Below are 12,985 nucleotides of genomic sequence, written 5' to 3'. Positions count from 1 at the left end.
CTATACTATTAAATGTATTCCTATTATTTATTGTATGGAGTTGATCAAAAAGTTAATGCAAAAATAAAGAAAACAATGTGGCTATTAGAGAACAATGACAAAGTTGACAACTTTAACATAGTACTTCACCAAACAGAAGTGAAAAGAGCATACTATTTCATATAAGTATAAAGTTACAGAAAAGAGAGTAATTTTGCTGAAGTCAAATAAATGTGATGCAGAGGCCTATGAGCTGTAGACAATCTGACACTCACAGTGGGTCTGTGATAGCCTGGCGACGCCATCCTACGTACTTCCGCCCAAAGATTTTGGCTCCGCACATAGTCTGGCCAAATCCCCCTACCTCGGTTCGCTCAGTGTTTTGCCAATCAGCAAACAGTTGCGAGTGGTGACGCAGAACTCACGCGCGGAGTCCATTGTAGTCCATATGATTGTAGTTCAACCGCAGCGGAAATAAACATGGCGACGGAAGAACGCTAGAAGCTGTCTCAACTCTGTGGAGCATTACACAATTAAAACAAGAGCAAGAGCAATGCCTCGTCAATTTTGTTAGTGACAAGGATGTCGTAGCTCTCCTTCCAACTGGCTTTGGGAAAAGTTTGATTTATCAAATGGTACCGGTATAATGAAAGCGGATGTGGGAAGCGTGATTCGCGAGCTAGAGCCTCGCGAGAGTAAGCATGAACATCGCCGCATAACCTACGTCCTTTCTAAACATTACTGATTGGTTAAGGGAACTCCAATGAATTTAAGTTGCTGAGTAAGGTCCCACCCTCCATGGAAACGGATTCCTCTTGGGTTTTTCCAGACTGTTTGGGTTAGGGTCAACGGAGTCAACAGTCGGCTTTCGCCCAGGCTAGGTCTGTGATGTCCAGTCCTCCTAATGCATCACCAGTGTGTTGTGAAATCATGCTACACAACAAAATGATGACAATTAGGGTTGAAAAGGTCACTGATGAAATCTGTGAAGCTTGGGTGGATTTAAAATCCAAAGAGAGACTGAATCACAATCTGAGAAAGATTTTTAGCCTGAGTTGGTAGACAAAGTGTACATGCAACCTATACATTATCACATGTGTGTGCCTTGTTTAACTCCTCAGCTTTGTCATTTTATGCCAAAGCCTTGTAAATACTTCAGTAAGACTCTGCATTTAAAAATGAGTCAAGTCCCTCAGACCATTGCTAGCTTGACTTTATCTTGTTGGTTCCCTGCTTGGGTTTAGGACTGTAAAGCCTTTGTCCAAAAAAGATGGAGATAAGAACCTTATCCCTCTTGGGCAATTCTGCAACGGGAGGGTTTGTGAGCCTTGTTTCCCTACAGATGATTGTCTATTTAAATGTACACTACCAATAAATGCAAAGATTTAGATCTCATAGAAATATGATTATGGGGAAAAAAGTTGGGGTTTTTTTAAAACAAAAGAATAGCAAAATGTGTTTAAATTATCTTGTGCTTTCTTTCCCTGAAGTTGTTGTTTCCAAGGAATACAATCAGTTTAAGTGAACTACCTTCATAACAAGCTTTTCTTCAGGCAGGTCTTGACCAAGTATTTGTTGCCAAACAGGTTTGCCAGTTATCATCACATCAAATAATATCATTATCCACTGTATATTTAAATCTTTCACATTCACTGGCAGGAATTCTAGTATGACCAAGACAGTCTGTCAGCACATCTGAAGTGAGAAAACATTTATCAGCAGTTACTAATATGACATGAGTAACAGAAGCAGTTTAAGTTGAAATCCTCTCACTTTGAGGATACACCTATTCCCGAGCATTAGACTGGTGCTACTATTGACCCACCCATGAAACAAAACTGTGATTAATACAGTGTCATTCAGAGGGCCCAGAATTACACCACAGCTCCAAAATGTTGTGGACAGAAATGTATTCAGACACATCACCACCACAGATAAGAATCCACATATAGGAAGCAATTTAACAATTGCCAGAAAATCAACATAAAAGACAGCAAACAAGATATAGTTTCTTACAAATCAAAGCAAAGCAATTTGATGATCTGTTCAAAGAGAGATTTTGTCTCGAGGTTGGATTACCTCATAGCAAATCATGCACACTGGACTGACAGGGATCCCAAAAGCCAGTTTCCTGCATATGATTTTGGACTAGATAATATGAATAATTGCCAAATTTTCACCACTCAAGTAGAATGAATGGAGATGACACTTCTACCATCGGGCTGAGTACAACCCTGAACATCCTCTCCATGAGACTGTTATCGGAAAACAGAGTCTCTTCAGTCAAAGGCTTCTTCAGTTTGGATGCAAAACGGACCGCTACAGGAAATCTTTCCTGCCCACAGCCATCAGCATCTATAATAACTCCTTGATTTAATTGAGCTACATCAACATTTAATTTCCCTCTGGGATAAATAAAGTATTTTTGAATTTGAATTGAATTGAAAGTACCTGGAGAAATAATGAAGCTGATATTTAAAGTGTAAGCAAATAAAGGCCCAACTAACTGTTTGTCCCTTCAGTTCCAAAGAAGGAAATTTTCCGACTAAGCTTTAGCCTATATCCATTTCATTTTTGTCCACTCTTGTGTCTCTCTAGTTGAGTTTTTATTGTTGTAATATGAGCTGTGTAATATGAGCATGTTCTTGTTTTTCATTTTGTTGTCCCTAGCTCATTTTATTGTGGTATTTTCACTTTGCCTTTGTAATAAAAAGATGAAAGAGTTGAAAAGCATTATGTAAATAAAGCTATCTCCATATCTATGGTGTGAACAGGGTTGGGGAGTAACGGATTACATGTAACGGCGTTACGGTAAAAGGATACAAAATAAAAGTAACTGTAATCCGTTACAGTACAAGCAAAAACGATGTACTCAGATTACAGTTACATTCAGTGAGAATGGGGGTTACTTAACAGGATTACAATTTGTGCGAGGTTGCAGTGACAGAAGTACAGAGCGGCAGGTCGGACTGGGGAAAAAAAATCGGCCCTGGCAATTTTCCCCGGGACCAGCCCCCCCTCAGTATTAATTAGTATCTCCAATCTAATTAAATAAAAATAAAAAAACGAGCACAGACCGCTCATACAGTCAATGGCATGTACCCATAGAAAAAATACACACTCACACACACATCACACAACCTGACTATCGGCTGCTAACAACCATGATCAGTAACCTACACAAACCCAGACACATAATGGCTCGGCGGCCAGCAATCGGATAAACCAATGAAGTGAATCAATCCTGTGAAAGAATGAAAACAAGTGAAGGAAACCTGCACTCACCCATTATGAAGTTAACTCTGCCAGCCCCATACTCTTGCCCCTGCTCAGCCAACTCCGTGACGTCGGGTATGGTTGGTAACGTTACGGCGGCTAGCATTAGCAACGAGGCTGCTAGGCTTGCTAAATCGGTAAGCATTAGGCTACTGAAGAAAGCTAGTCTTTTTAGCTACGTTATATTATCATCTTTCTTCTCGGCTATAAGTTAACCTTTGTTTACGGCCACTGGCCCTAACCTGACGCGCTAGCTGTCAAATCACCGGAAGTTTTCACCGGAAGTACTGGCGCACACACACAAGCAAGGGTGTGCAAAGAAAAATAAAATGTGATGTAAAAGTCTTACTTTGCTTATTTATTACTAAAGTAGAGCACTTCATTGTCATTGCACATGTATTAATGAAATGCAGTTTGGCATCTTATCAAGTGTAACGCGTGCAGATGTATAGCATGCAGTATTTAGAGATAAAATGCAGTTATTTACAGCTAGTGTAAGGAAAGATGGTTAATAGATCTGTGCAGAATAGATCAATTACCTAGAGAAATGCATGTGCAGAGAATGTATAATGTAGTTATGGCAGTACAATGAAAAGAAAAATAGCATGGTATAAATAAATGTGATAAATACAGATGGAATCATACAGATAATATACAGATTATCCTATACCATAAATAGGTCAAAGTAATCCAAAAGTAATCCAAAAGTAATTAGTTACATTACTTTTTTTAAGTAATCCAAAAAGTTACACTACAATTACATTTTAAACAAGGTAACTTGTAACTGTAACGGATTACATTTTTAAAGTAACTTCCCCAACACTGGGTGTGAACAATGCTGAATGTGGGCTACTGTACATCTATAGTTTTCAAACAGTATAAAGAAATAATTTGCCTTTTTTTTTTTTTAAATGATGCCTATTTCAAAACCAACAGAGAATGTGAGATGCCTATGATTATTATGGGCACAACCTAGATTCAAAGCTATTGTTTGATTTGTTAACTTGTTTTTAAAAAATGTTTTACAGGGGACCATGTAATAATTTCTTTACTTAGCTCAGTGGCTAAGACAAGCTAACCAGATAAGATAAGCTAACCAGCCATGAAAGTGGTATATTTTCTCAGCTAACATTTAACAAAAAGAAAGTTAACCCAAGATATTCATCAGGGTGTCATGCTATACAAAATTATTACAAATGAGACAGTTTTCTTCAGTTAAGAAAACAAATCCTTCGACAATTACCCAATGAGAATCTCTCTGTCTATTAGCAACTCCTGAAAAAAGGGAACTAAGATCTTCTGCTTTTCTGCTTGAACAAGATAGATAATATCCCACACCATCACTCTTGGTGCAGATGTTCTGTATGATCGATAAGAAAAGTCAGAGTCACTGATGTGGACAACTTTTTCATAGCCGCTCAAGCTTGGTTTCTGCAGAACTGATTTTGCAATTCAGAGAAGCGTCCAGTCATCCTTCTCTGGGATTGGTCAGTGCTTATTAAAGATTCACATTGAGGAAGGAGAGTGTTGTGGGCAGATGATGGTGTTATACTTGTTGTGCATCAGCCCTTTCTATGTGGTCGCCTCATAAGCTAGTTTTTTAAATAAAATCTTTAAGGTGAAATTTTATATTCTGATATTTTTTGCATCATATACTGGTGTAATGTGAACAAGGGGACACGTCATAAAACATTTTCTGTGCTTTTAAACTCATGTTTTGATTACAAACATCACAAAACAAAGTTAGATGAAGATGACTTACTGGCTGCAGTGGATTAGAAATGACAAGCAGAAAATCACACATCAACAAATGTGTTCACAGGCACACCACAGTTAAGATGACTGTGCTCTATTCACATGCAACACTCTCCTGTCTTTCCTGCCTTTTTTCTTACTGCTGATTAGATTCCTTTTAATTCACACAAAGAAATGTTCTGAATAACAGTATCAATTGCTGCAGTCCATAAGGATAAATGTGTGTGGTGAAATCCACAACATGCAAAAACTTGCAAATGCAAATACTTCCAAATTGCCAACATCTGCCCAACAAAGTTTTCATAGATAAAATAATATGGAGGCACATCAGTTAAAGTTCTTTGTTCTGGGTGAAATTAATTGGCAAATAGCCACTGGCACATACAAAGTACTCAGAAAATTAAATCGGTTCTGCTGTATCAAAATTGAGCTCTGCTAAATCTAACCCCAGACAGTATATATTAAGAAAAGTAGAACTAGTGCTGAGATGAACTTTCTGTGTGAAAATGTGAAACCCCTAAAAAAAAAAAGTGATAGGCCGCATACTTAAAAGATCAGCAGAAAAGCAACTGTTGTGTGAAAGCACTTTGAGTGGTCAACTAGACTAGAAAATAAAAGCTGTATATATGTGAAGTCCATTGATCATTTTACCATTTTAAATGGCACTTACTGTGGTGCCAGATTAGTAAAGATGATATGTTTTTCTTTCTGACAATGTTGTCATTTTTAAAAGCAAAGAAACCTATGGAGAAAATAGAAAGCAAACTAAGTAATTGTGGCAGTGATATAAAACATCCAAGACAGGGAATGAATAAGTGTATAGACACAGAAATTAACTGAAAGCATATTTAAACGAGACTATGCCTGTTGAACTATGACCTTTTAAATAGTTGCTTCAGCTCCTCAGACACACAATGACCAGGAAACACACGGCAGCTTTCTTCACATCCACACACCAACGTTCCAAATGAGATTCTTGGTATTTGAAGGGGAAATTTACAACCAGAAACAGTTGTAATGCTTGCAAACAAGGAGTGCTGCTGATCACAGTGATGGATGAGAGAGGTGATTTATGGAGTGTTTACAGAATAAATCCAAGGATCTGATGGGTTGCGCAACAGTTTTTTTTTTAGGGTTATTCTTTTCACACTTTAATGTTTTTTTGTTTTCTTTGTTTGTGTTGTTTTGTTTTTTCTTTTCTCGGAAATTGCAATCCTGCTCGCCCTGTAACAGAGTTTGAGTTTCACACAGCATCACAAGCAGTTGAATTAGAATATTCAATCAGTTTACAGTAAAACAAAGTCCCCAAATTTGAAGTAAGAGTAAGCGAGAAAAACAACACGTTTGGGGACCTCCTGTGTGAAAGAAGAACTGTCTTGCGGTCAGCAGCGTCCAGTAAATCATTCATTGTGTTCACACTCTGTCCCTATCTGGTGGCTGCAGGTGGGGCCAGCTGAGAGCTTGATGAGATTCGTTCTGCCACTCCCAGGGAGGTGGGGGGCTGTATGCAGTTGAACCCAAGGAAAAGGTCTAAGATCTGATTGTCGGGTTGGAGGGAAATTAGTGGAGAAAGTTTAAAAGGAAGAGAAGGGGGTGTTCAACTGTGGTTTGTGCTTTAGAGCCAAAGGAACATGTGAGAGGATAAGATAGCATGATGTGGTTTTCATTGAGATGCCACATTGAGATGGGGGTATAGAGGTGAGTGCTCAGACTGAAGGACTGGGACTAAACAAGGACAGAAACCAGGAAAAGTCAGTTTAGCCACAATAGGCCATTATGGCATGAATCCATTGCATTCAAAAACATTATTTATATGTATGTGGTCATGCACTGCAGAAAAAAAATCACTGGTTGAAAATTCAATCTCAAATCTTGATATTTTGAAAAGACAAATCAACAAAAAACTTAAATAAATATTATTCTTTTCATCTCTAAGAACAAAATTTGCTTTAGTTGCCCATGACAACAGTCTTACTCCTTACACATGCGATTACTTACTTAATCGCATGTCCGTTCAACTCAACACACTCATGGATGTTGCCGCCACAGACTATAGACACAGACTGGTCAGTTATGACTGACTGATGCTGTACGAGATATTAACAAAACATACTCTATATGTAGATAGTTAATGAACTTGTACACTGACTTGGCAATTGTCTTCACTTGTGCTGCTGTTTATATTTTCATACAAAAATTTGTAGGTACAATTGTCGCTAATGATTTTGCTTTAAGTTGAAATGCCCAGAGTTAAAATCAAGACAACATCTGACGAGTTGCTGTAAACTCTGCATCTCTCGTCAACATTCACATACATGTGGTACAAGAGCTGCAGCCTCAGGTATATTTAAAACTACGAGGAGTCCCCACAGACTCATCGTTGGGCCAAAAGGGGCTCAAGCTTGAGCTTGAGAAAATAACCGCATGGTTCACCAACACAAGTCTTTATCAAACCCCATGCAACTGTGATCCACACCTTTGACGTTGTAGACAACTGCTAAAAGAAAAATGCAACGCAAAAATACAAGAGCACCCCACCCCACCACACCACGTCCTCCAGTTATGTTCACTGCAACTGGGCCTCTATTTCAATCACATACTTGCTGTTATTGTAAAAGAGTAAGAATCAAGGCCTGTGGGGAAGAGGTTGTGGAGGTGGGGGGAGGAGGGGACATGAGAGAAGAGGCTGTAGCAGCACTGATAACGTACTCTCGACTTGTGTTTGGTTTCCTGTTCTGAGTCAGTGAGTAACCCGTAGTTTGACATGTTGTCAGTATAGACGCTGTCCCTGTCTGTGTGTCTCTCGTTTCAGAGAAAGAATAATCAGAGGGCTGTTAATGTTGGAGACTGAGTTTTAAACAGGTTGTTGGTCATAAACTGATTAGAAACATTGAAAAATCATTAGGTCTTATTAAGCAAACATGATACACAAACGATGAGCACAAGCAATGAAGTGGGAGTTTTATTCTTGGTGGCCATTTGATGTCAAATTGTTTAATGTGTGTGTGTGTTTGTGTGAGAGAGAAAAAACTTTGTGAGAAGATTCGCTGCCTCCTTATTACAGCTAAAATAGATGAAAATTTCGTCATAAAAATTTCAATGTAGGCTAATTGGATGTTAGATTGTTTTTTATTTTCTTTTTAAGACACTTTCCAACCAATGTCTTGGGATTATTATTATTATGAGTTATCAAAACGTGTTCATGACTGACATGCAGTAAAGCTTTTATAAAGTTAAACAACTCCCATACTTTTAGCAGTTTGTACGAATAACTCCAAAAGAAAGTTCTTAAAAAAGATAAAGTGGTTTTAATTTTGAGCTCTAAGTGGGAATTTTAAGCCTATAATAAGAAAGGGAAGTCAATTTAAAGCATCATGATTTATTTTGGTACGATGCAAATGCAGAACGATTATAGTGCTGGTGGACTCTTTTATCAAAATATGAATCAGTGTTTTTGTGTGACTGTCATGGCTGACTAAGATTGAAAATGCATTTCTGGAAGAGGGGAAGAAAAAGAGAGAAAGAGTTGGGTTTGTGTGAGAGTGTATGTGTGGAAGTGAGAGAGAGAGAGAGAGAGAGAGAGAGAGAGAGAGAAAGAGTGTGAGTTACATATGCTAGAGTTTGTGGCAGCTTGCTGCAGCTTCACACTTTTTAGATCTCTCAGACCAAATGTAGACCGAGGACAGTGTTTGTGCGTGTGTCCTCAGAGTTGGGACAAAGTACCTGCAGAGGCACAGCTGTGTGAGTATGGAACATGTGTTTCAGCTTCATGCCTGGGCTATCTGCGTTTTGCTTGCAGGTCTCTAACTTGCTGCAGCTGCATCAAACAAACTCTGTTCCCACATGGGGTAGAAATCGATGTGGCTTTGCTTTTGATTGACCTCAAACAGAGAACAAATCTTCGCAATGATTTATGTTTAGAGCCTGACAGATTTCTGCGGAAACCTTTTTGCTTTCGTGTGATTCCTTTTCCCCCCGTTATCACTACTAATGTTATGCGAACTTTTCTTGCATTATTTTTTAATGGGGAGCTTAATTGGGCCGTGAGGGGGGTTTTAATTATGTAAAATAATAAGGCTGAAGTCGGTGCGGGTAAGCTGAAGCAGTGTAACTGTAAAGAGATACTCCGGCTCCCCACCAGCAGGCTGTTGTGCATGGCAGCCGCGTGCGTCTCGTTAACAGGATCACTTTTCAGGCAGCCAAACAAATGGGTCATTATCCATCACTGCTTCTTCTGCCTGTAATGACCAGCCACAAACAGGCACGTTTTCATGGATCATTGCAATATAACTGTATAATCAAATAATAAGCGTGCCACACCAGTTTCTGTTTATTCATAAGTTTGCAATAAAGGTTAGAGTTGAACATTTCTTTTTATGTGGGCGGCGTCCAATCTCGGTTTTGACTTCAGGCTATTTTTTTTTAATCGTCACTCAGTGTTTAGCAAAGTTTCTAACAGTGTTTGTTACTTGGAAATTAATATATGTAACATTTTGAACAACTTTTTTCCCGTTTAAAAACTGTCAACGTGGCAGAAAAATCTTGCATAATAAAATCATACTACTCAACCTACTATTTAATTTAGATCCTAAGGATTAAGTCTAAGCAACAGTGGCGACATGTAAATGGAACGTGACATAGCCTAGTTATGAGATTCCGAGACGGTCATTTCTAATATACCATTGAACAGACTAAATCTGGTTTTCAATCCCATCAACGTGGTCTGTCTTTTTTTTTTTTTTGGGGGGGGGGGGGGGGGTACCTGCCCAACGACACCTGGTAAACGATACGGCTTCTTTACGCATGCGTAATGGCCGTCCAAAAATCCTTCTCGCCTGACAACCAATGATGTTCCAATCTGTCCAGAGATAAAGTCAGAACAGCGTGGAGAGCAGAGGAGTTAAGAGGATTTTTTGCCTGAGAAGCTGTGAACCGCAGCCTGAGAGAGAGTTGAACAACATGCCGAGGTCCTTCCTGGTGAAGAGCAAAAGGGCGCATAGCTACCACCAACCCCGCTATCTGGACGATGACTACAGCAGGCTGGACACTATTCTGGCTCACGTATGCGCAGGTGGGTTTATTTGTGCGTAATTACGCACGGAAATGGTAGAACTATACGCCAGTAAAGAGCGAGTTTTCCTAATGGAAATGGTCGATTTTACAATGAAGTTACACTCTACTCTGATGTTAACAGAGACCAAATCTCACGGGGAGTTTGAATCCAACTTGGAGCCACAGGAAGACGTGACAGCAGCGTCCAGGCGGCGGTCTCCTGGGTCGCTGTCCTCCAGCTCCCCGCTGAGCTGTGGAGGAAGCGTGTGTGAACGGTCGTCCGACTGTGATTTCTGGCGTCCGCCGTCTCCCTCCTCCTCACCAGGTCCACACAAATATATTTTCATCCTGACAAAAGTTCCCCAAAGTTTGTTTGTGATATTTGAAAAGTGGTATTGTTTCGCTTTTGAGGGTTACTCTACATAACCTATTCGTAGCCTTCTTTTGTAACTTGTTCAACCTAATATCTCGACAAGGGGAAATAATCTGTTTTTTTTGTTATTTTTTGGGTTTTTTTTGTTTTGTTTTTTTCTTGTGAAAAAGACATTTTGGTCTCATGAGAGACCAAATTGGTGAGCACAATTTTTCAGAAATTGCTCGGAATTCAAAACAAGGATAACAGGCAGCATTTAAAAATATTTATGAACTTTGATTAACTAATTATAAAGAGATCGATATTTTGATATTGGCAATTATTGCGCCTCTTGCTGATGGTTAAAAAAAACAACCAATAACCGCTATTTTGTAGTGTTTGGTAATATGACAATCATAAAATGAAATTTTAAGATCGTGCAGCCCAGACATTAACTGCAGATCTCGAAATACACATTTATCTCCAGATTCAGAGAAATGTTCCATGCCCGCAGCGGAGGACGGTCGCTTCAACATCCCGCTCTTACCTTACTCTTGGTCAGCATACTCCGGATCCAAGCTGAGACATCTGGTTCAGGGGCCTTATCAACAGCCCCTCCGTGGCCACAGGGGGTCTCACTCACCCGTCAGCAAGTACGGGGCAGAGGACAGCGGCAGTGAGCAGGTTTACGCACAGCGGGGCCTCGGGGCCGGATGCTACCAGGACTATTCTTCAACGGCCCACCGAATATGCAGGATGCGGGACGGAGACGAGCTGTACGTGGAGGCAAAGCAGGAGCCCCATGGGGCCGAAATCAAATCTGAGAATGATTTCTTGCCATCTAACCTCGAAGTAAATGGATCCTACAAGTGCATTAAATGCTGCAAGGTACGTGTTTATATTTTATTTACTCACAGTTCAAATCTAGGCCTATTTGAGTTTGAGAATATGTCATTCATAACAAATTTATTGTAACAACTTCAGGATTTGACATTATATTTCAATATATTTTCTATTGATTTTAAAATAGATAAATGCCATTTGTGGAAAATCATTTAAGCTGAATCACAACGTTTTCTTTATTTTGAGCTTGATTACGAAGAAGCTTAAAAAACTCGTCCGTGTGTCTTTCCAAAGGTGTTCTCCACGCCTCACGGGCTGGAGGTGCATGTGCGGCGCTCACACAGCGGGACGCGGCCGTTTGAGTGTGGGATCTGCGGGAAGACCTTCGGACACGCAGTGAGCTTGGATCAGCACAGAGCGGTCCACTCACAGGTGGGTTAGGGTCTCAAAGTGAAAACAGTTAATCAAGAGCCTTATGCTATCAAAGCTGTCCGAATTTGAGTATAGGCCAGCTGCAGTTCTGCGTGATGAATGTAGGCTATGTCTAAGGCCTTCCACACGTTTTGAATCTTTTTACAGGAGAGGAGCTTTAGCTGTAAAATCTGTGGCAAAAGCTTTAAGCGTTCCTCCACGCTCTCCACGCACCTGCTCATCCATTCGGACACGCGGCCTTATCCGTGCCAGTATTGCGGGAAGAGATTCCACCAGAAGTCCGACATGAAAAAGCACACTTTCATCCACACAGGTCAGACACTGCATGAACTTAATGTCACGGATAAATGCGTCACGCACGCATAAATGACATGACATCGTGATTTTGCTCCCGCTACAGGTGAAAAGCCGCACAAGTGTCAGGTGTGCGGGAAGGCCTTCAGTCAGAGCTCCAACCTCATCACGCACAGCAGGAAACACACAGGCTTCAAACCCTTCGGATGCGATCTGTGCGGCAAAGGTTTCCAAAGGAAAGTGGACTTGAGGAGACACAAGGAGACGCAGCACGGACTCAAATAAGCTGATTCCAATGTTTTAACATGACATCCGGCACTTTACTTTGACTGAAAATATTGTCTTGCTTTAGTTTGCTGTATTGGCCTGCGTTTTTCTGAATTAACTGGTTTGAAATGTCTTCCCCCATTTATTTATCATCTATTTTTACACGTTATTATATGAAGAGGAAACCTAATCATGAACTTCCAGAGCTGAATATTTGATCAGCTTTTGAAATGTAGTCAGTTTGTTATATAGTATAGTGATGGATTAAATACCACATTAAAGAGAACATTTGTCAGTTATTTTTTTTTCCAGTCAAGAAACTATTCTCTGTATGCAATACATTGGAAAACTGAACGCATCGGTTAAACGTGTTGGTCCACTGATTTGACTGCAGGTTGTAAAAACAAACAAAAAAAAAAAAAGCGGTGTTAAGTCACGCAGACCATCAATCAAGTCCCCAATCTGTATGACAGGTCAAAGTTAGATCTTCATTATTCAACAGAGGAACGTTTTGCTTCGTGCGCCATCTGGCCCACACCAAATATTCTCAGACAAACGAGTTGTTCACATACCCATATAACAAATGAGATTATGGTGCCATAAAACTCCATGTAAAGGAAGTCTGGAGAAATGGCACAACTTTTATGACAGCAGAAGCTCAGCAATAAGCAGCGTGCCCACATGGCGTTTTCACTGGGTAAAAGCTGGGTGTGATTTATTTGGCCATGCAAATAG

General features: G+C 40.0%; 1 protein-coding gene across 1 annotated transcript; it reads left to right on the top strand.

Moving 5' to 3' along the window:
* The first annotated feature begins 8,668 nt into the window (after nucleotides 1-8,668).
* gfi1aa (growth factor independent 1A transcription repressor a) lies at nucleotides 8,669-12,504 on the top strand. The gene is made up of 7 exons (XM_075482414.1): nucleotides 8,669-8,751; nucleotides 9,877-10,081; nucleotides 10,205-10,387; nucleotides 10,902-11,302; nucleotides 11,552-11,689; nucleotides 11,837-12,002; nucleotides 12,090-12,504. Exons 2-7 carry the CDS (start codon nucleotides 9,970-9,972, stop codon nucleotides 12,266-12,268), a joined length of 1,179 nt encoding a protein of 392 aa, XP_075338529.1. The 5' UTR covers nucleotides 8,669-8,751; nucleotides 9,877-9,969; the 3' UTR covers nucleotides 12,269-12,504.
* The last annotated feature ends 481 nt before the right edge of the window (nucleotides 12,505-12,985 follow it).

The sequence above is a fragment of the Odontesthes bonariensis genome, chromosome 14 (assembly GCF_027942865.1).
Source record: "Odontesthes bonariensis isolate fOdoBon6 chromosome 14, fOdoBon6.hap1, whole genome shotgun sequence".
NCBI classification, from domain to species: domain Eukaryota; kingdom Metazoa; phylum Chordata; class Actinopteri; order Atheriniformes; family Atherinopsidae; genus Odontesthes; species Odontesthes bonariensis.
This window is presented reverse-complemented; position numbering and strand designations above follow the sequence as displayed.